General features: G+C 56.8%; 2 protein-coding genes and 1 long non-coding RNA gene across 10 annotated transcripts in view; 1 reads left to right on the plus strand and 2 right to left on the minus strand.

Annotated features, from left to right (window-relative positions):
* Nucleotides 1-18,042, plus strand: part of ATP7B (ATPase copper transporting beta) — a 65,536-nt gene extending 47,494 nt beyond the window's left edge. For 6 of the 8 annotated variants that reach the window (XM_055335856.1, XM_055335852.1, XM_055335855.1 and 3 more), the window contains 12 exons: nucleotides 4,548-4,675; nucleotides 4,772-4,926; nucleotides 5,140-5,274; nucleotides 9,235-9,429; nucleotides 10,476-10,658; nucleotides 11,717-11,885; nucleotides 13,153-13,296; nucleotides 14,430-14,572; nucleotides 15,887-16,090; nucleotides 16,184-16,301; nucleotides 16,757-16,859; nucleotides 17,418-18,042. In XM_055335856.1, the coding sequence (XP_055191831.1) occupies nucleotides 4,548-4,675; nucleotides 4,772-4,926; nucleotides 5,140-5,274; nucleotides 9,235-9,429; nucleotides 10,476-10,658; nucleotides 11,717-11,885; nucleotides 13,153-13,296; nucleotides 14,430-14,572; nucleotides 15,887-16,090; nucleotides 16,184-16,301; nucleotides 16,757-16,859; nucleotides 17,418-17,691 (1,951 nt within the window). In that variant the 3' untranslated portion in view covers nucleotides 17,692-18,042. The remainder of the gene's footprint in view (nucleotides 1-4,547; nucleotides 4,676-4,771; nucleotides 4,927-5,139; nucleotides 5,275-9,234; nucleotides 9,430-10,475; nucleotides 10,659-11,716; nucleotides 11,886-13,152; nucleotides 13,297-14,429; nucleotides 14,573-15,886; nucleotides 16,091-16,183; nucleotides 16,302-16,756; nucleotides 16,860-17,417) is intronic. The other 2 variants (XM_055335851.1, XM_055335853.1) reach the window with 2 other exon arrangements.
* LOC129516427 (uncharacterized) lies at nucleotides 13,310-14,487 on the minus strand. The gene is made up of 3 exons (XR_008665764.1): nucleotides 14,411-14,487; nucleotides 14,201-14,253; nucleotides 13,310-13,995 (listed from the first exon to the last, which is right to left on the minus strand). It is a non-coding gene; the product is annotated as an uncharacterized LOC129516427 (long non-coding RNA).
* A 303-nt stretch (nucleotides 18,043-18,345) lies between the features above and the next one.
* Nucleotides 18,346-19,287, minus strand: LOC129516316 (proline-rich protein 2-like). Its single transcript, XM_055335638.1, has 2 exons — nucleotides 18,920-19,287; nucleotides 18,346-18,847 (listed from the first exon to the last, which is right to left on the minus strand). The coding sequence occupies exons 1-2, from the start codon at nucleotides 19,285-19,287 to the stop codon at nucleotides 18,346-18,348; spliced, it is 870 nt and encodes a 289-aa protein (XP_055191613.1).
* Nucleotides 19,288-22,332: the final 3,045 nt, after the last annotated feature.

Consider the following 22,332-nt stretch of genomic DNA (forward strand, 5'->3'; position numbering starts at 1 on the left):
GGGCCTGGCCGTCGGGCTTCTGCTAGTGTAGGCTGGCCTGTGGCGCCTTTGGAGGGCCAACAGAGTGTCTCACCCCAGCTGTCTCCGTTCACTGAGACTTGGGCCTGTCCCTCCCTCTGTCCCTCTGCCAGGAACACCTGTCCTTTCTTTCTATCCCAAGTCTTGGGCAATGGGGCATCTGTGGCCAGCCTGGCGCTGGTTACCTCTGGTCGCCCCCATCCACTGCCCCTTCCTGTTGCCACCGCTCTGTCCCCTGTGGCACTGCAATGGGGTCTGCATTGGCCACCTGCTTCCAGCCTGGTCTCTTTCTAAATATTTTCCCACGTTCAAACCAGTGATCTCTTAGAAGCACAGATAGGATCATATTCCTCTGTAGCTGGAAACCCTGCAGCAATTCCCAGCTGTCCTCAGGATGAAGTCTGTGTCCCCAGTGTGCATGTGAGTCTCGCCATCTGCCCCAGCCTGCCTCTCGGACTCAGCCCTCGTGCTGCCATCATCCCGCTGTCTTGTCCTGGCCACACCCCACTGGCAGCTCCCAGGGGAGCCTCTCCGGTCTGCCCCGTACCTTTCTTCTTCCCCTTTGCCTGGCTGCCTGTCCTTGAGGGCTCCACTTGGGGGCCCCGTCCTCTGGAAGCCTTTGCTCTGCCTGCCCTGGGACACCCAGGTGGCAGGTGCTCAGATTACCAGTTGAATGACTGAAATGACCATGAAACGTTAAAGACGTCACCGTGTTTGTGCTTAACATTCACGGGCTGCGTGAGCTGGTCCCCAGTCTCCTGCATTTGAAGTCTTCCGTGGTTGGGAAAACAATTACAGATTTCACCTAGGCTAGTAGCTGTTCTCTTCTCAGCTTTATCTTTCTACTTTGTGTTAGCTGAGGAGGGAGGGGAGGCAGGAGACGGGTGTGGTGGATATGCCACTGGCAGCAGCTCCTGAAGCAGAAGTACTAGGAAGGGCGCAGTGTGTCCCCACAACAGGGAGTTTTGGGGAGATACAGGCTTCGGGTTTTTTTATTTTGAAGATTTTATTTATTTATTCATGAGAGACACAGAGAGAGAGAGAGACACAGACCGAGGGAGAAGAAGGCTCCCTGCGGGGACCCAATGTGGGACTTGATCCCGGTACCCAGGGTCACTGAGCCCAAGGCAGCCGCTCAGCCGCTGAGCCCCCTGGGTGCCCCATACAAGCTTCTGAAGAAGAAATGCTGGGAATTCCCCAGAGGGAGCCACCTCCACCCCCATAAAGCTCTGTTTACCCTAGGTTAAGCTGCCTAGACTCAGAAAAATATGGTCCATCCGATCAAAGGGGAAATTCAAAGTTAGATTAGTCAGGGAGTAGCACCACAAAGGTTTTCTCAGAAAGGCACCCATGTCCAACGGGGTCCCCTTCAGTCGCATGGAAGCGAGCCTCTAACCCAGCAGCTGGGTTACAGCGGGGAGGAGGTTCTGCCCTTAGTCCCACCGCAAGTGACCAGGCGCCCCCCTGGCACGGCCTGTCTTGCCAAGTGAGGACCTGGGCTGACGGGCACCGCCTCCGGGTCATGGACACGGGCCTCGGAGGGCCCGGGCCTGGGCCTGGGCGTCTCCACCCCCGGGCCCTTTAAGGAGCGGCAGCAGGCAGCGGAGACTCCTACTCCTGCCCTCGTGCCGCCCGCCCAGCCCCCAGCACAGTCCCTGGCATCTGCCCCGCGGACCCGAGACTTCAGGGCACCGCGCCTTTTCCTTTTAAAGGCTCTCCCTTTCCTACCCTGTTCGTTGTGTCGTGGCCACTGCGCTCGTGGCGCCTGAGCTGTGAGCCTCCGAGAGGAAGGTGCCACTTTGTCCTTCTGGAACCCCAGCCCCACGCCGCACAGCTGTGCAGAGGCCCGGCAGGTGGCAGCAGTACAAGCCACGACCCTGGCTGGGCACTCACTGCGAGGCAGCGCTGTGCTGAGTGCTGAACTCGCATCATCTCAGTTAACCCTGGAACAGGATCATCGTAGGAAGGATTTGGCCAGGATGGCACCACTGCCTGGGAGTCACCAGTGCCCTGAGGAGGACTCCGCTCCCCGGGGCAGGGTCGTGTCCGCTCTGCTCCTGCTGTGGCCCCGACCCCGGGCACACCGTGCACACGTGGCACCAAGCCTGTCACTGTACGCACGGCCACAGCCGTGTGCTCACAGCCATACAGCATGGGGTGCGGAGCTGGACTGTGGGTGCGGAGGGCTCTTGAGTCCTCATTTTACAGAAGATGCTCCTGCACGATTTTTAAAAAAATTTTTGATGTAAATATGTCTGCACATTTGATTCCCAGTTTTTTGTTTGTCTTTTAAGATATTTTTAAAAAGATTTTATGTATTTGAGAGAAAGCAAGAGGCAGAGAGCTCACAAAGGCAGAGGGAGAGGGAGAAGTGGACTCGTGAGCAGGGAGCCCCGGGAGGGGCTGGATCCCAGGACCCCGAGGTCACGACCTGAGCCGAAGGCAGACGCTCTGCGGACTGAGCCCCCAGGCACCCCATTGGTTGCCAAGTTTTAGAGACTTATACCAAGTGACATGTAAGGAAATGGGCATGTAGGTCCAGTCTTGCTCCTTTCTAAGAAATCTGCAGGTTTTTGCGCAAATGGAGTGCATATCACTTACCTCATATACTTTGGAAGATTCAGTGAGAAAAACAAATGTAAAGCTGTGCCCAGCACGCACTCCGTGAACGTTTTCCCTCGGCGCCTCGGTAGGCAGCTTACCGGAAGTCCTTGTGCTGTTTGAACGTCGTCTCTAGAATGAAGGGAGCGTGCGGGGTAGCCCGTGCTGGCTTCTCTGCCCTGTGATACACAGGTGACCCTTGGACAGCGGTGGGGGTGGGGGCACTCACCCGGCAGAGTCGGAATCCAGGTGCACCTGCAACCCCCAAAACCTAACGGCTGGTAAGCTGCTGTTGGCTGGAAGCCGTGCCGGTGACATAAACAGCTGATTGACACCTATTTTGTGTGTCCGGAGATACTGTAATCTTAGAATACAGTAAGCCGGAGAAAATCAGCAGGAAGAGACAACGTATTTAGGGTACTGTATTTATTTCTGGCAAACCGGCCTGTACGGAACCCGCATGGTCAAAGTCACGCCGTTCAAAGGCCGGGGGTACTGCGTGCGGCGGCGGCCCTGTGGCGGTCCCCTGGCGACCTCCGTGGGCTGGGCCACCAGCCCGCCCTTCTCCTCGGCCCATCCATGCATCCATCTGTCCCAGGCCGAGCCCCTGGCACCCGGTGCACACACACTGCGGCCCGCACGTCCCGTCTGGCCCATGGCCTCCCATGCAGCCCCTCCGGTCCCCACTCAGCACCCTGGGGAAGCACCTGGGCTGCTGCCTCCTGGCCTCATGTGCTCGCCCCGCCCAGCCGGCCAGCTGCTGGCTCCACCGGCCCCCGAGTCGCCTTTCCCCCACGCAGCCAACCCCAACCCTTTGGGCCTCTTGCCAGCATCCCCCCTGACCCCCCAGTCTCTCCGTTTAAACCTTCTTGTTGGTTTTCTTTTCTCTGCAAGTGTGACCTAGCTTTGGGGAGATGCCGGAGCCCGGGCACAGCATGGGGTGAAGTGTGTGCCCCCAGGGCCCCCCGCCCTGTCCAGTTCGGCCTCCAGACATCCCTCGGCCCCGGGGCTCAGTTCTAGAACAGCCAGTCTTTGCCCTCGCAGGTCTCCCGGCTGCACACCCCATGTTGCACGGCTCCTGGCCCGTGCCCCAGCTCTGCCCAGTGCCCTCAGCTCCAGGCCTGTTTCCCAGCCCCTACTCGACATGCGCCCTGGACGCCAGCTGCCAAAACGGAGGTCCTGTTCCGTCTCCCCTCCCCCCGGCTGTGCCTGTACACCGGCCTCCGTCTCAGCAGCAGATGGAGAGCTCCTCTGAGTCTTTTCTTTCCGCACGTAGCCACCCCCCCCCCCCGTCTCCCGGCTTCTGTTGTTGCCCCTGCCACCCATTCTCACGCGGCAGCCAGAGAGATGATTCGAAAATATGGATCAAATGATGTCACTTCCCGGTAAAAACCTTATACCCACGGCCCGGACTCTGCTCCGCAAGTCCCAACGGGATCCGGACTGCCTGCTTCACTTCCTGCCTTACGGCCTCCGTATGAGCTGGCTTTCCCCCCCGGAACTTTCTTTTCCCTGTATCCTGGCCCCTCTTGACATCCAGGTCTCAGTTCATCTTCCAGGTGATCCCTCTCCCCCCACCCCCAAAGAAGCCCTTCAGTACGTTATTTGCATCACAACACTTAATACCTGGGACTGTCTTGTGTGTCACCTGTTGCTTCTGCAGAAGCAGCATTCCCAAGGCCGGGGACTCGCTGTCGTCCTCACTGCTGCAGTCTCAGGGCCCAGCGTGGCGCCTGCCCCCTAGTAGCCGTACACTAAACACTGACTCAACCTGAACGTGAACAGATGAGCCGGATACCGCTGCCCAGTGTGAAGCACAGAGCGTGTCACCAGTCCCACACTTCGTCTAGAGCCCAGCTGGGTGGCCAACCAAGAGGGTCGAGCTGCAGTTTGCGGCCGTGGTGTAACACAAGTGGCATTTGTTGCAGAGAGGAGCAGGTACCCATGGAGCTGGTGCAGCGGGGCGATGTCATCAAGGTGGTCCCCGGGGGAAAGTTCCCGGTGGATGGGAAAGTCCTGGAGGGCAATACGATGGCCGATGAGTCCCTCATCACAGGTGAGGTGGTGTGTGTCGCGTTCCTTCCGGGGGGGGGTATCACGGCATCGCCGGGTCCCTGAGCGCTGACGGCTGAGGTCTCGTCCCCACCTCCAGGAGAAGCCATGCCCGTCACGAAGAAACCCGGGAGCACAGTGATCGCCGGATCCATGAATGCACATGGCTCTGTGCTCGTTACCGCCACCCACGTGGGCAACGATACCACGTTGGCTCAGATCGTGAAGTTGGTAGAAGAGGCTCAGATGTCAAAGGTACTGAAGAAATTTAAAAGTCATTATGACTGGCTTCCTCGTTTTAGAAGTTATTCCAAGAGTTTCATAGAATTAGGCCGATTTTGCCAAGTAGAGAGTGACTAGTCAGCGTGATTAACAAGGGGGCTCAACCCCAGGGCTCGCCCATGCCTGTGCTGGCGTATTTCCTAGCGGATTGTAATTTCCCATGGTCTTGGTGTTTTATTTCCATAGGCACCCATTCAGCAACTGGCTGACCGGTTTAGTGGATATTTTGTCCCATTTATCATCATCATTTCAACGTTGACGTTGGTGGTATGGATTATAATCGGTTTTATCGATTTTGGTGTTGTTCAGAAATACTTTCCTGTAAGTTGAATGCTTTGGGCATTATGGTTGCTGTGTTTTAAATAATCTCTTGCCATTAATCCCATTCTCTCATATCTTAGATTCACTGGGCCTTAATTACCTATTACAGTTACTTGCTTGCTTCACTTATTGGCAGCAAAATCGTAGCCAGGATAGGACGATCAGTCACTCTATTTCTGCAAGTTTTTATTAAAGATGCCCTTTGCTTCTAGTTAGATGGTTTCATAGACACCAGTTAGCTCTCGGTTGTAATGCCTAAAACATTTACATTATGTGATTTTGGCCATTTCTGGGATTGTGAGACACATATCATAGGTCACTTCACAATTTTTATGGCGTGATAATATCATTTAACAGATTTTAAGAAAAATATGTTTTTTGCTCACTGTGTCTGTCAATAGCATCTTCCACCTTGTGGCTTCCCAAACAAGGCTAATAGCTTCTTAATAATTAAATATTTATTAAACATACAAGAGACAATGGAATAGACTCTTCTTTCTTTCTTTCTTTCTTTCTTTCTTTCTTTCTTTCTTTCTTTCTTTCTTTCTTTCTTATTCCCCTGGGGCAGAGGGACAAGCCCCCTACTGGGGCCATTTCAATGGCGGTGGAGTTTTTTTTTTTTCATTCACGTATTTTTTACTGATAATGGAGATGATCGGGCCCTGCCCCCACCCCCAGTCTTGTCCTTGCCCCAACTTTCTGTCCTCCAGACACCCCCACCCCCACCTGTTCCTTCATCCTATTGTAGGTGAATCCCCCCCATTATGTGTTTAAAGTTAATGGTTTCAGATGTGAACATCATGTGTTAACTGTAGCTCTGTAAACTTTTTTGTGGGGGGGGTGGGGAGGGAGGGATCAGAGGGTAGGGGTCAAGGATTTGTTTTTTGTTTTCATTTTCCAAAAAAAAAGAAAAAGGAGAAAAAAGGAGTGGGTTTGTTTTTGAAGAACTGTCTTGGATACCTTTCTTTCTTTCCTTCCTTCCTTCCTTCCTTCCTTCCTTCCTTCCTTCCTTCCTTCCTTCTGATAGTCACAGAGAGAGAGGGGGGGGGCAGAGACACAGGCAAAGGGAGAAGCAGGCTCCATGCACCAGAAGCCCGATGTGGGACTCGATCCCGGGTCTCCAGGATCGCGCCCTGGGCCAAAGGCAGGCGCCAAACCGCTACGCCACCCAGGGATCCCATGGAATAGACTTTCTTGAATTAAAAAGTAGATGATGGGGATCCCTGGGTGGCGCAGCAGGTTTGGCGCCTGCCTTTGGCCCAGGGCGCGATCCTGGAGACCTGGGATCGATTCCCACTTCGGGCTTCCGGTGCATGGAGCCTGCTTCTCCCTCTGCCTGTGTCTCTGCCTCTCTCTCTCTCTCTCTCTCTCTCTCTCTCTCTCTCATAAATAAATGAAAATTAAAATAAATAAATAAATAAATAAATAAATAAATAAATAGTAGATGATGAATACTATCTTACCAAATACAGTTTTATCAAACTTCCAAAAAAAGTGGAAAATACAAAAAAAAAAAAATCCTTTTTTGGTTGAGAAGTAAGAACTATACACAGCAGTGATTCTCAATTGGAAGTAATTTTGTTGCCCCCAGAGACATTTGGCAATGTCTGGGGACGTTGTTGCTTGTCTTGACTGGGCAGAAAATGGTACTGACACCTAGTGGGTAGAGACGGGGAGGCTGTCCTGCCAGACATCCTACGAGGTAGAGAACAGCCCCCCTCAACAAAGAATCAGTCGTGCTGAGCTTGAGAAACCATGATGTACATCAACAGGGAATGGCCCACTTGGAGTCACATTTGATAACTGCACAATGAGGGGAACAGTGTTTTATCTTCTGGTTTAAAGTAGCTCCTACTTAGCCAAACCTAATGCATATTTTACCTTAGAGCTGTAGAATAAGAAATTATAAATATGAAATGGAGGTTTTTTTTCTTTAAAAAGTCTACCCATAATTAAAAGCATATTTAAATCGTGGGGCGCATGTCATTTACTAAGATGTCATTTTTCTCAAATTTCTTATCTTAAAATGAAAAATGTCCAAGTTAAACTCTTTCTGACATCTAAGGAGACCTCAGTGCTTTTAAGGGTGACCTCTGACTGACCGTATTCCTAGAATTTGCCAGTGGCTATTACGCCACCTGACCCCTCAGATTTCTGCTTTTGCGGGAGAGCTACCCATTGGCATGTGGCTGTGGGAAACGTCATTCCTAAACAAGTTGGAATGTGTGGCTTTCTGCTGTTCCCTGCCTTTCCATCTTACTTTGGCTTCTTTTGTTTTTATCTGCAATATCAGGGAGGACGCTGGCAAATGAGGTACTGCATGTTCCTTTAAGATATTATGACCCTGCTGTCTAAATGTCATTTGTAGGGAGAGGTTCATGTCAGCCTCTAGAAGTCCACCCAGTCCCATCAGAATGACCTGGGTTATTCTGATGAGAATTGCTGGTTTTTTGTTTTTTTTTTAATTGCATCATCTTTATCTCTGGAAATTGCATTATGTCTTAAACACAGTGTCCCTCTAAATCCAACTGTTTCTAATGGAGATGAAATGACCCTTTACTAAAACACCGTATTTTAGAATTGTGCCTTTCAAAATCAAGGAATAAAGTATAGATGGAAGCTAAAGAGAAAACATACTGTGATTAAAGGGAATATAGTGTCTCCTGACCGTGCTCGAGAGACACCCGCCATTTTGTAAAGTAAACCAAGATAAACCCAGATGTCAGAAGGCAAATAGTAATACCCGTATGTGTCACCAGGTAACTGGAAAGGAGACCCATATTTTGTTTGTTTGGGGTTTACAATGAAACAATGGAGAAAAAATAGAAGAAAATGAAGATGGCTCCAAATCCCATCCCTAGGAGTAACGATATCTTACACTTTAGTTAACATCTTTCCAGTGATGTTGAAAGACTAGATAGAGATATGGTCAGATAATTTTGCACTGACCCAGTCACAACACAGGCCATTTTGTACTTGCTTTTTTTATTTAGCAGCATTGCTGGTATCTTTCCATGTCAATAAGTATAGGTATGCATCATCATTTCAACAATTGCATGATATTTCATTATGCACATCATACCCAGAATCTTTTTTTTTTTTAAAGATTTTATTTATTTATTCATAGAGATGCAGGGAGAGAGAGAGGCAGAGACACAAGCAGGCTCCATGCAGAGAGCCCGACATGGGACTCGATCCAGGGTCTCCAGATCACGCCCTGGGCTGCAGGCGGCGCTAAACCGCTGCGCCACCAGGGCTGCCCTCATACCCAGAATCTAAGTAACCAGATCCCTATGGTCATCTCTAGGGTTTTTTTGAGAAAAAAAAAAAAAAAAAAAAAAAAACAACCTCTGTGAATACATATCTTTGTATCTTTTGCCACTTATATGGTTATCACCTTAGGGTAGATTCCTTGGAGACTTATCATTTTTTAAAGTTTTCATAATAATGAGTAATATTGATAATGTAATAGTTACAATTTCTTAGATGCTTCTCCCATCCAGGTATTGTACAATGTATATTTATATGTATATTAGTTCATTTACTCCTTATAACAACCAGTTGGGCATTATTGGTATTGTCGTCTCCATTTGGAATGTAAAGGAGCTGACACGGGAAAGTTAAATTAGTGTCACGGCCAGGACATGGATGCACATGGTCCACTTCTGGAGTCTGCGCTCCCTCATCTAGCGGGGAGTTTTATATGACTCTCTCCTCCCCTTGTGCCTCTCTCAGAGGAAAGCCTATGGTATCAAGTTGCAAAACTGGTATGGAGACCAGTAAGTGACCCGTGTGATCTGATGACACGGAAGCAGAGTGGACCACCCCGTGTTTCCCAAACCCCAGCTCCTTGCGCATCTCAGATCCCGCTGTCTGCACTGAAATGTTCTGATGTGATCAGAAGTCTGCGTGATTCCTCATGTAACCCTCAGCCTGCCTTCCTCTCTTCCCTCTGTGCAGACCCCCAACAAGCATATCTCCGAGGCGGAGGTGATCATCCGGTTTGCGTTCCAGACGTCCATCACGGTGCTGTGCATCGCCTGCCCCTGCTCCCTGGGCTTGGCCACCCCCACGGCGGTCATGGTGGGCACTGGGGTGGCCGCCCAGAATGGCATTCTCATCAAAGGAGGCAAGCCTCTGGAGATGGCCCACAAGGTTGGCCTTGTGCTCCTGCCTGTGATGACTCTGTAGCTGTTACTCTGTGATTTTTTTTTTTCTTTTTATTTGAAACTTGAGAGTTTAAGGGAAAGTAGTATGTGCTTAAATTCCGTATTAGGAGAAAGACCTGGACGCGGCTTGAGAGCAGCTCTGTTAATAAATAAGACCGGAGGCCGGGAGGAGTGATAATAGCTACGGGGTCCACGTAATCCCATTAGCAGCTCCGAGGTAGATGCTTATTACTCCCGTTTTGCAGATGAGGCAGCTGGGGCGGCAGCTGGGGCAGCAGGTGGGGCGCTCGCCCGCAGGCCCCACTAGCTTCACGCCCAGGTGGTCAGGCCCAGCGCAAGGCGGGAGCGTCCACGCACTCAGCAGGGCACCGATGTCCCAACGTCCAGGCCGCAAGCCATCGGCAGCAGGGCTTATGGAGACCCTGGCCCAACACGCCGTCCCCGCTCCCGAGCCTCCGTTTATTTATGTGGTGTTTGTCGAGCCCCCACTTGGTGCGGGTCCTGTGCCAGGGCCTGGCGATGGCCGTGGGCCTCAGCTGCCGGGAGTTCCCCGGGAGCGGGGGCAGATGTGTGAGACGGGGCGGGAAGCCCTGCATCCTGGGGAGGGGGGGACCTGCACCGCCCTCACAGCTCCCCAGGATTCGGCCCCAAAACTTTGTCACCGTCATACCCCCAGCGCCAGGCCTGGCGCCGGGCACACTGGACGCCCTCGGTGGTTACCGGGATGAACTCTGAGGGGCCGGAAGGTCGCCTGAGGGAGAGAGACTGACAGGAGACTGAGTTGCGGGGGGCCCGGGGTGTGCTTCAGGGAGGAGCTGGGGGGGGGGCCTGGGGTCTGGGTCAGGGAGGAGCTGGGAGGGGGCTGGGGGGTGTGCGTCAGGGAGGAGCTGGGGGGGCGCCAGGGGCTTCGCCTCCGCAGGGCAGAGGATCGTGTTGGCTGAGTGGTGAGGAGCGCTGCCACCAGCGGGAGTTGCCGGCCGTCGCGTGGGCTCCTACAGCCTCTGCCGTCTGTGTTTGTGGTTGTTTTCGCAGATAAAGACTGTGATGTTTGACAAAACTGGCACCATTACCCACGGAGTCCCCAAAGTCATGAGGGTCCTCCTGCTGGTGGATGTGGCCACGCTGCCCCTCAGGAAGGTCCTCGCCGTGGTGGGGACCGCGGAGGCCAGCAGCGAGCACCCCCTGGGCATGGCCGTCACCAAGTACTGTAAAGAGGTAGGTGGACCTGAGCAGGCCCCCCAGGCTCCCCGCCCGCAGCCCCCTCCCCCTGCTGCCAGAACCTGGGCCCGCAGGCCCCTGTGCACCAGGTGGAGGTGCAGCTTGTCCTACCTCCAGATCATCACAAAAGTGCTTGAGTGTTAGCGGTTACGGAGCGCGGACGGGCGTCTGTGCTCAGGACCGGAACTGCTAGCCTGTGGCCCGGGAGCTGAGCAGTGGGACAGACGGAGAGTCGGTCCCCTGTGAGCAGTCTGCGCAGAGGGGACACAGAAGTGACCGGGGCTGGGGCGCGGCCAGGAGAGAGCCCCTTAGCCGGGGCGGTGAATGGAGACGAACCAGGTGAGCCGAGTGCCCCGTCGTGGCTCTTGGCGGCTAACGGGGATGCGTTCATCCTTTGACCTGCAGACAGAAGGTCCCGTTTAGTTTCCTGTTTTCAGTGTAAATGTAGAAGCAGCAGGATGTGCCAGACGCTGCCCTGAAAAATGTTCAACGGTTGGGGCAAATACAACCGTCAGTAAATGTAGAGAGGTGGTGTGGACGCTTTGGGGAGAAGCTGACAGGGAATCTTCCAGAAATCTCCCTCGGTGTTTTATGAGGAGTCATTCAGGTCACCCCCCTCCCTGATGTTTCAGGACACTGTGCTGTCGGCCCCTCCTCTGCTATGTGGCCAACCCAAGTGGGGCAGCTCCTCTGGTCCTCCTGCCACCGCCCTGGTCCCCCCAGGCCTGGGAGGCCGGCAGTGACCTCTTGAGAGCCTCCGAGCAGCTTTGCTACTGTTGACCTGCCCCATCCATCTGACGAAATTATTTGCAACATAAAAACAACCTCGTTCCTCTCCTGGCTCCCCCACCTCCCTTCATTTGGGGCATTGCTGTGAGCTGCCCTTGGCCTTTCTGGTCTGCACCTTGTCCAGTGTCGTGAGGCACCAGGTCAATAACCGTAACGTGTGAGATGCCTTCCGAGTCTGTCTCTGACCCGCCCCCCCCCCCACGTTCCTCTTGCCTCCAGGAAGGTCTGTCCTGCCTCCTGTCACCTCCCCTCTCCTCGCCTCACAGGAACTGGGAACGGAGACCTTGGGATACTGCACGGACTTCCAGGCAGTGCCAGGCTGCGGGATTGGCTGCAAAGTCAGTAGCGTGGAGAGCATCCTGGCCCCCGGCGAGCGCCAGCGGAGCAAACAGGCCGCTCCCCCGGGCACGGTTGGCGGCGTTCCCGAGGAAACAGGTATCCCTGGCCCTTATCTGTGTGTGCGGCCTGCCAGGGTTTGGGCCCGGCCGCGCTAGGTGGCAGCACACTGCAGGGTCCCCCGCTGCGGACCAGGGAGCCTCACGGCCGGGTGCTGCGGGCCCACCTCCCCTGGGAAAGCCTGTACTTTCTCTGCTGCCTGTTCTCTGATACATCTGAATTTCTTTTAAAGATTTTATTTGTCCATGAGATGAGACACACAGAGACAGAGGCAGAGGGAGAAGCAGGCTCCCTGCGGGGAGCCCGATGTGGTACTCCATCCCGGGACCTGGGGTCACAACCTGACTTAGCTGAAGGCAGACACTCACCCCCTGAGCCCCCAGGCGCCCCAGATACATCTGAGTCTTCGCACCAGTGACAGGAGTGTATGTCACTGAGATTCCGGGTACCGCTCCTGTGACCTACCATCTTGAGCCTCCTCTTTGCCTCCTCTTTCTGATCCCAAGTTAGTCTTGCTTCTCCTAGAGTGCAGAGGCCCCGGCAGGGATTCTGCTTTGCTCCTCCCATCTCCTCCCGTGCCGTGCCGTGCCGTGCCGTGGACCTCCAGCGGGAGGGCTGGCAGCGGGGAAGGCAGGTGGGGATGGCCCGCCCAATGCCTTCGGGTGTCGGCCTGCTGCCTCACCAGCAGTGTGGGAGTATGGAGACCCTCCCAGACCGAGAAACCCGCGTCTCATGTTTTCTCTGAAGTGTGTCAGTCTCTTGTTAGACGCCATCCGTGCCACCTTCTAGCAATTCAGAGCCCAGGGTGAGCCTTCCGTGAGGCTGCCAGGTGGTCTGTGCGGGGATACCTGGGTTAGTGGCACACAGAGTTAGAAGGTGACGGGGACAGACTCCCTGGCCTTTCAGCAGGTACAGCTTGTCACGTTCCGTGGAGGTAGGCTCGCTATTTGCAGGTGCATCCTGGGCCGTCTACCCTCAGCTACACTTGCTGCTTCTAATCTCTGCAGGAAAATAGTCAGCAGATATTTGCCTCTTAAAGGCAAATAATGATACAACCTGATATTTAATACGTTTAACGATGTTTTCACACACACTGCGTGGACCTTTCAGCACCCGGGTTGGACCCACACCCCCACGTTCCACACGTCTCCCTGGTCCTTTGGGGGGTGTTCTGGGAGGGGCTGGCTGGTACAGTGTCTCAAAACAGTGAAATGGATGTTTTGCTGTTGAAAGGCTCCATGGTGTTTAGTGCCCTCCCACAGTGGGACTGGACGATTGGGGATTAACCACACACTGTTCTGAACAGATGAGACGCCCCAGACCTTTTCCGTGCTGATTGGGAACCGTGAATGGATGAGGCGCAACGGCCTGACCATATCCAGCGACGTCAGTGACGCGATGGCGGACCATGAGATGAAAGGCCAGACGGCCATCCTGGTGGCCATCGATGGTAGCGCCTCACCCTCCGCTCTCAGCAGCAGACTCCGGGGATATCTGGCAAACACAGACCTTCTCCTTCTCCCCCCCCCCCCCCATAAGTCTTCCTGTCTGTTAATGTAGCTTCTGCGTCCAGAGGCTGCCTGGCCAGTTTCCTGCTTCACTTGGTGCAGAGGGTCTGAGCCTGCCGGGTCCCTCCTTGCCCCAGAGCGAGGGGCACCGGCCTCCCCGCTCTTGGGACTCTGGCCTGCCTTTGCCTCGGCGTCCGCCTCCATCCAAGCCAGGTTCAGTCACCCCCCTGCTCCATCCCTGGATGCCCAACAGCAGCTCCCTGTCAGACTCAGCCACGGGTCCCTCCGGGGGGCTCCCCGCGATCACGTGTCTGGCGCTCGGGTTCCATCTAGGCCTTTATGCCTCAGACGACTGCAATCTCCCTGTGTCGATGGTAGCCTCTGCTTATGGAGGCAGAAAAGTAACAAACAAGCGTTATTTTTAACGCTTCAACCAAATAGGCCCTCTTCCGGGCTTTCCTCCCGCTTGCACCACCATATCCTTTCCAAAGTCCTCCCAGAGCTGCAGCCCCCTCAGCTGCTCAGATCAGGACCAGCCCGGCTGAAGGATCCAGGCCTCAGGCCTCAGAACCCACCTGCCTCAGCGTCTGGAGATTCACTCCAAAAAGCCCCAAACCAAGGAAGTTGTACAGAAATGCTTCCTGTAGGAAGAGAAGAGAAGGGCTGATTTTCCGTTAGACGTTCATCACTGTGAAGTGGCGCTCATTGTATCCATCCTGTTCCTTGTATCTTAATTGCTAACGCGTATCGGGTTGTAAGCCAGGCACTCTGTGAACTAGTAGATGCTCCTTGCAGAAAACTGGGGAAATTCTGAGCGATAAAGAGGAAAATGAAATGACTCCTTACCCGACCCCTCAGAGCGCCACTGTTAACAGTTCGTGTTCCTTCCAGATGTTTGTCTGGAAATGTGGGTAATTTTTCAAAAACAGAATCAAGACCACTTCATACGACGTAACTTGTTTTGTTTTGCACGTGTGGCATCACATTCTGGAAACTGTCTGGTAGCACAGCCCCCTCTGCTCCTTGGGTTGCCCACTGCTCCCGCCGAGGGCTTACCTGAGGGCATCTCCTGCAGGTGTGCTGTGCGGGATGATCGCCATCGCCGATGCCGTCAAGCAGGAGGCAGCCCTGGCTGTGCACACACTCAAGAGCATGGGCGTGGACGTGGTCCTGATCACAGGGGACAACCGCAAGACGGCCAGAGCCATTGCCACCCAGGTGTGTGCCAGGGAGCAGGGGCTGGGGTTGTTCCTTCTTTAAAACGGCCTCTAAGCTCCCTGGAGCAGCTCGAGGAAAGGCCACAAGTGCTGCTGCACCCACGCCCTGGCCTTCCCTGGCGAGCGCTTCTCTCCACGCCGCAGCAAGCCGGGCAGCAGCCCACGGAGCCCCTGTGCTGCAGGGCAAAGCTACGTCCTGGGGCCTGGACGCTGGAGCTTGGGGCAAGCAGCTGCCCTGGAGGAAGCGATTCTACCCTCCCCGTTTCTGTCTTTCCAGGGGGGCAGGGGGGGAGCCATGATGGGGATGATTCGTCGGCTCGGCTCCCACGGGTGCCGCCCACAACTGCCTGGGCTGGTCCCGGGCGGGCCTACAGCTCCCTCGCCTCTGAGCGCCCTGTGGGGCACCCGCCCGGCCGCGGGCCCGGTGCACCGTCCTGGAAACGACTCGCCCTCCCCATGGGGGCGAACCATGTGCTCTTAAAAACGAACTGCTGCTTACAAGGGAAGCAGCGGTGCCTCTCCACGTGGCCTTCGTGGCCTTCCTTGCCAAGGGTGGACGGTCGAGTGCCGCGCCCCTTTCTGGTTAGGTTGGTTACCGTTGAACAAGCACTTACGAAGCACCACCCACGTGCCAGGCTCCAGAGAGGAGCCGGGGCGCCTGCCCTCTCTCCGGCAGCTCGCTGTCCTGGGGGGTATGTGGGCCAGCGACCAGGGCTGAACCGAGTGCTCGCCTCTGCAACAGAAAAGTGCCCAGGACACAGCCTGGCAGGGGCTGGAGCTGCCTTCCCAGGGGAGGAAATGCTGGAGTCAGGAGCGTTCAGATGACAGGGAGAGGTCTGGAGAAAGGGGCGCTGATGTCTCCAGGACGCGGCAGAGCACGGCAGCCGTGGGCCGGACGGGCAGCCTCCAGGGTGGGCCTGCTGGGCCACAGGCGGGAGGCTGGAGACGAGCAGAGACCCGGTCCCGAGGGGCCTTGGAGCACGGAGGCCATCCCAAGAGGACTGGGCTGCCTGGGTCTGTAGGCAGGAGAGTAACAGGACCAGGTGGCCTCTGTTCTGGAAGGATCGCGGGTGTGCACAGACAGAAGAGCTGGGAGGTGGGCAGGGAGACGCACCCCGGGCCCAAGCCAGCATGGAAGGGGGTGAGGTGGGGGGCCTGGGGTCCAGGGCTTGGTGACTGACTCGCCCACTGGGCTTGGGAGGCCGGAGGGAGGGGGGCAGGACGACGGCCAGGCTTCTGCTACTGTTGGCCACCCTCTGCCAACACCAGGTATTGTCACCTATGTGTGCTTGACGCTGCTCCCCTTTCCTTCTAGGTTGGCATCAACAAGGTCTTTGCAGAGGTGCTCCCGTCTCACAAGGTAGCCAAGGTCCAGGAACTCCAGAACGAAGGGAAGAAAGTCGCCATGGTGGGAGACGGGGTTAATGACTCCCCAGCCTTGGCCCAGGCCGACGTGGGCATTGCCATCGGGACAGGCACAGATGTTGCCATCGAGGCTGCTGACGTCGTCCTCATCAGAGTGAGCTCGGCTGTGTCTCCTCGTGCCCTGTTGCCCAGGTTCTGGGGGCGGTGAGGGCCGGGGACAGGGATCCTGACTGTGCTCCTCCGACAGAACGATCTGCTGGATGTGGTGGCCAGCATTCACCTCTCCAAGAGGACCGTGTGGAGGATACGCCTCAACCTGGTGCTGGCACTGATCTATAACCTGGTCGGGATACCCATTGCGGCAGGTAGGGGGCTCACCTGTTTTGACCCCTGAGGCTTCTCGCCGCCTGCTGGGCTCCTGCTGGGCTCCTGCTCGTTGGCTGGCTGGCCGGCAGGATAGAAGCTTTACAAAGAGTTGAGTTTGTTATGTTCTCCGCTTCTTAAGTCTCTAAAGATAAGTGAAAGCTGCAGAGAGGGTGCCTGTCATTCCCTGTGCCCTTGCAGCTCCCCCTGAAACCTGTGATGCCACCTGTGCACTGTGGACTGTCCCAGGAAGGCCAGGGTTGGGGGAGACCCAAGTCCCCTTGACAGCACCCTCTGCCTGGCTCCGAGGCCACCTGCCCGGGAGGTGGGTGGGCATGTGGTCATGATATGGCAGCGGGGGTTCTGAGCACCCCCACGATGGGGAACGTCATGGTAGCAGCCCAGAGTGAGGCCCCCTCCTCTGGGCTGTGGTGTGAGTGTTCCCACCCTTGGCCAGGGGTCTTCATGCCCATCGGCGTCGTGCTGCAGCCGTGGATGGGCTCGGCGGCTATGGCGGCCTCCTCCGTGTCTGTGGTGCTCTCATCGCTGCAGCTCAAGTGGTGAGTCCCTCGAAGCGGCTGCGTGCTCACCAGGCCCTCTTCCCCCACGCAGCCCCTCCCTGCCCTCTGCGCCCCGGGCTGGTGCTGGGTGGGTGCTGTGCACAGCTTCTAGTGCACCCAAGGCAGAGCCAGGGAGGATGGTGCAGGCGGGTGTGTGTGACGCCTGGTCGGCACCACGAGTGCGTGATTCGCCACCTCCCAGCACCGTGTGCGGGGCTGCCCCTGTTGCTCTGCTCCAGGGCTGCTTGCGGAAATGCCACGCACACGTAGGGTCCTTGCGTGCAATCGCTTTTCCTTTTTTGAAAAAGACACTTATTTGTGCTTTCATTTAACAAGAGTCAGTGGCAGCCTGTCATGTGCCAGGCATCTGGATGGGAAGTTTCTCCATTGGGCGACCGTGACCTGGGCCCTAGGAGCTCAGTACCCTGTCCTGTTCGGCCCTCGGGGTTCCATGCTGTGCCCACTGAAAGGCTTGGGCCAGCGCTTTGCCCACCTTGCAAAAAAAACCAAAAGCGTGCATCCACGTCGGCTCAAACGCTCTGGATTCTTGCTCGGCAGCTATAAGAAGCCCGACCTGGAGAGGTACGAGGCCCAGGCGCAGGGCCGCATGAAGCCCCTGACGGCGTCCCAGGTCAGCGTGCACATTGGCATGGATGACCGGCGGTGGGACTCCCCGCGGGCCACGCCCTGGGACCAGGTGAGCCGCGTCAGCCAGGTGTCTCTGTCCTCCCTGAAGTCCGACAAGCTGTCCCGACACAGCGCCGCGGCCGACGACGGCGGGGACACGTGGTCTCTGCTGCTGAACGACCGCGACGTGGAGCAGTGCATCTGAGCGCTGCAGGCGGGCGCGACCCGCTCCCGGCTCCCCGGCTCCCCGGCTCCTCGGCTCCTCGGAGGAGCGGCCCAGCTGTCCGCAGGGAGGAGGCGGGGCTCCTGGCCTGGCCCGCGCCCCCCGGGTCCCCGCCCGGCCACCCGCGCTGTGGGCGTGGGCCTGCCCCCACCGCTGGACCCACGGGGCCCGGACGGCCCGCCCCCCGCTTTAGCGCTTGCGGTGACCACTTGTGAGATGATCTCATCGGGACCAAAAACCTCGCTGGGCCTTGCCTTAGGACCCCCAGGAGCCTCGCGTTGGGTTCTTCCTGACGCCACAGTTTACCTCAAATACACCCACTGATCTCTGCGAGCACAGTCTGTTCCTCTTCTGTTCCTGATGCTGGGGCTGCCCGGCCCGGGCCGCCCTGCCCCTGCTCCACGTGACCCTGGAGCTGCCCCGCCCCCTGCCCCCTCGTGACCCTGGGCCGCCCCGCCCCCTGCCCCTGGTGACCCTGGGCTGCCCTGCCCACTGCCCCTCGTGACCCTGGGTTGCCCCGCCCCATGCCCCTGGTGACCCTGGGCCGCCCCGCCCCTGCCCCCTGCCCCCTCGTGACCCTGGGCCGCCCCGCGCCCTGCCCCCTCGTGACCCTGGGTTGCCCCGTCCCCGCACGGCCTAGTCCGAGGGCGGGACCGACGCGCACTGGGCCCGGGCTGCTCGGGGCGCCTGTGCCCGCACCTGCTCGCCTCCGCCAGGGCGCCGGCCTGGCTTGCCTTGGGGTGGAGGACCCGTGTTTCTTGCTCCTGTGCCGCGTGGCTCCGGGATCCTGGCCCCTTGCTCCTCGAGGGCAGCCGCTGTGCCTTGGAGCCGCCCCCGAGTGAGGGCCTGAGGCCCGGGGCACCCTGCTTCGGGCGTCCGGGGCGGCCTGCGGCGCTTGACACGCGCGTCGGCGCCCGTGGGACACGTGCGCGCCCGCAGAAGCGCCTGCGGGGGGCCCCGGGAGCTCGAGTCCGCGCCGCGAGGCCTCGACGCGGCCCCGAAGGCGGACCCCGAGGCTCCCCGAGGTCGGTGGGGCAGAGCAGCGCCGAGGTCGGTCGGTCGGGGCGGAGGTCGGCCCTGCCCTGGCCGCCCTGGGGTCGTGGGGGTCGGGCTGCGGGGCAGGGCTTCGGGCGCGGCCCTGCTCGCGGTGGGTGGGCCTGGGGCAGCCTGAGCGCCTTTCTAGCCTCGGCCGCTCTTCCTCCCGGCAAACGGCCAAGTGGGCCCTGCTGCTCGCGGCCCGGGGGCGTCGGGCTGGGGGGGGGGCGCTGGGGGTCCTGCGCCGGGTCGCGGGGCCACGCGCAGGCCGGAGTCTCCGGGCCGGGTCTCCTCCGCAGCCTGGCAGTTGGGAGGGAACGAGGAGGAGGCCGCCCCGAGCAGCCTGCGGGTGGGCAGTGTCAGCAGCTTGGGGTGCAGCCTGGCCCGGGCGCCCCGGCCCCCCGACGCCTCCCCCGACGCCTCCCCCGCCGCACCGCGCCCCAACCTCCGGTTCGTCCTTTCCCTCGGGCCTCCCCCGCCCGCCCCGCCCCGAATTCCCGGCTGTGCTGGGGACGGTTCTTGTTTTCTAACCAGGTTAATCATTGCCTAAAGCATCCAATTGTATTGGCTTTTCAGAAGGTTTTGGGACCGTAAACGCTGGTGTGTACATGGCGGTGAAGATACTTACATAATTGTACGGAACGTAACCTTTAGAGTCCAAGGGGTAAGACTTTCTCGGGTGTCAGATAAGAACGTTTCCTGTTTCAAAACCGCTCCAGGCTCCAGGCTAGAATAAAGTTTATTTTCATGCACGGGAAGGCGGCGTCTGGCTCTGTGATCAGGCTGGGCGGCGTCCTCACGGCCCTGGGCCCTCGCCCGCGGGCAGGGAGACTGGATCCCCGGTGGCACAGGCCTGGCCCTGCCCGCTCCTGCACTTCTCGGCTTGATGGCGGTTGTCAACCAGGGCTCTCTCGGACACACACATTTTAATCAGGGGGGCTGTGTTTTGGGTTCCTTGGCCCCAAAGGAGTGGGGGGGGGGGCAGCAGAAATGCCTGGACCAGAGGGCTCTGCCAGGACGGCTCTCCGGGCCGCTTGGGGTGGCAGGGCCCTAAGCGAGCTCTAGCTGAAGGTGACGGAGTAATTTATCATCCAGACCAGGAGGCTTTTAAGAGCAAAAGGAGGTGCTATTAGTGATCACGCCAGGCAACAGGCCTGAGCGGAGACGTCCAGGCAAAGCGGGGCATGCGGTCACCTTCCTAACAAAAGGGATTAGGCTCTGTGACATCACAGACACAGACTAGCATTTGAGGTTTCTGCTCTAATTGTAGGTTCTGTAGACACACCGGTGACCTATCCTGTATCCGGTTTGATTTTCCCCTCTGTGACCTCGCAAGACCAGCACTTCTCTGTAGAATCACTGAGGTGATCCTCTTGGGGGCTCGGCATGACCCCACGGGGAACCAGCCAGGTGTGGGCACTAGCTGGTGCCCCCGCACCGTGTAGCACTTCCAGCCAGGCGGGCTGGACTATTTTCCTGGATGCCCAGGTACAGGAGTCTCCTGCTGTACTCATGTGCCCTTGTGGGAAGCAGGGGTTGGATTCCACAGTAGCAAGGGATCCCATTTCTTTTACAAAATAGATCTTTCTAAAACTTGAGCAAATCTCCCTGATACCATTGCACACACACCAGGATAAATCCCAGCGTCTCTCCACTCCTGCTATGTTTTCCGCCTTTCAGATCTTGCTGAAGGCTTGTGGTGGGGTCACCTTTAAGTAAATAAATAGTAATTTTAGGTTTTTTGTAAAGATGACACCTTGAAATTGACATGGCGGCAAATAGTCAAGTGGTTCTGCTAGTCACCAAGAAACCAAAATTAATAAAAGTGGCCTTTATCTTAAGAAAACCCAGCATAGACCAAAATCAGCCCATCATATGGATTAATTAGAAAAAGATTATTTGAATTAGAAAAGGATTTTTTTTTGGCTTGGCTTTAAAAAAATTCACGTCAACAGGTGCCTGGGTGGCTCAGTCGGTTAAGCATCGACTCTTGATTTTGGCTCAGGTCATGGTCTCGGGGCCGAGGGATGGAGGCCTCCATCAGGCTCGGAGCTAGACACGGAGCCTGCTTGAGATCCTCTCTCCCCCCCTGTCTCTTGCCCCTGCATGTGGCAATCTCTCTCTCTCTTTCTTTTTCTCTTTCTCTGTCTCTCAAACAAAAAAGTAATCACGTCAATATATCAGTGGGTAAATTCCCTGATGCATATAAAATTCTTCTTGAGTTAGGAAGGTTCTATTCTACAGACACCTCTTTCTTAACTGCATCTTTTGTTTAAAGAAAACAGGGAAGGCATAATACAAAGGAATGTTTTCAGCAAGCCCTCCCGCTGACTCAGTTTCCCTTTGCAGACGCCCCTGTAGGTGGGAGCGCTGCTGTGGCTTGGACGCACTGTGCTCCTGGTGGGAACCAAACTGCTTCCTGCGTTTCTCATGCGACTTGGGCAAGGACACAAACACCAGTGTGTGGGTTTATTCCAGAGGGAGATGTGTACTTGTCAGCCGCTCTCCTTTGTGTGAAGACAATGACAACGGGTGAAATTACCGGATAGAATATGAGAATGTGAAATAATGCTGCGAAATCCCAGAGTCTCCTTTATTCTATTCAAAAAGATGAATAAACAGATGTGAAAAACAAGAAGTGATGGAAATTTAATCTTTTTTCCTCCGAAAAGGAAATGGCTATTTCTTCTAAGTTAATGTGAGCCTGATAACTGCTTATAGCAAAAATTTTAAAGTACAGGAATCCAGACAGTGGAGGGAAAGCGCCCAAAGGAAACCCCACGGACATCGTTCGTGGAGGGTGTCCCCGGTGGGCGGCTCACACGGGACCCCGAGGCCCGGGTCCGACCGGGAAGGTGCCATCATGAGCGGCAGGAACCCGGGTCCCGGGGAGCCCGGGAGACGCGGCACTCAGAGGCTCCGGGTGAGGCCACCAGCCCTGTGCTGGGACCACAGGGGCTCTGTTGGCCTGCGCACCCCGCCCTTTCCACACACCGGCCTCAGTCCCCCGCTGCGGCGGGGGGCGCGGGCAGCCGATGTGCAGGACACCAGGCTGGGATGGGTGTCGGGGTCCGTCGGCTCGGACCCCCGGGAGCAGCAGGCCTCGCTGGCGCCCTGGCCCATGCCCCCCGGGGGGGTTCGAAGGGGCCTGTCACAGGACGTGTGCTGTGTCTCGGGAGCCACCAGGTGTCTCTCTGACCCAAACAACCTCCACGTCTGCGGCGGGATCCCAGAGTCTCTCCACTGGTTCGTTTTCTCTTGATGCATCTGCAAATTCACAGAAACCTCGTCGCCACGACAATGAGGGATGGGGCTGGGGGTGCTGGAGTCCGGCAGCGGCTGGGGCGCAGGCTGTGGGGCGGCGGGTCTGCGCTGGCCGCCGTGCGGGTGCGGGGCCGGCCGTGCCTTGCTGGGCTGGCCCGCCCGGGACCTTCGCCATTGTCACCTGCGTCTGCTGTCCTGCTGCTTCCAAGTCAAGAGCTTTTTTTAAAGTTTGAACAGCAACAACAGCAAAAGGTTTTCAAGGTGATCTATAGTGATTTTCGGCAGCCCCGAAGCTTGGAGATTCCTGTTTGCCACGGCTCTAGG

This window comes from Nyctereutes procyonoides, unplaced genomic scaffold (genome assembly GCF_905146905.1).
Source record: "Nyctereutes procyonoides isolate TBG_1078 unplaced genomic scaffold, NYPRO_anot_genome, whole genome shotgun sequence".
Taxonomy (NCBI): domain Eukaryota; kingdom Metazoa; phylum Chordata; class Mammalia; order Carnivora; family Canidae; genus Nyctereutes; species Nyctereutes procyonoides.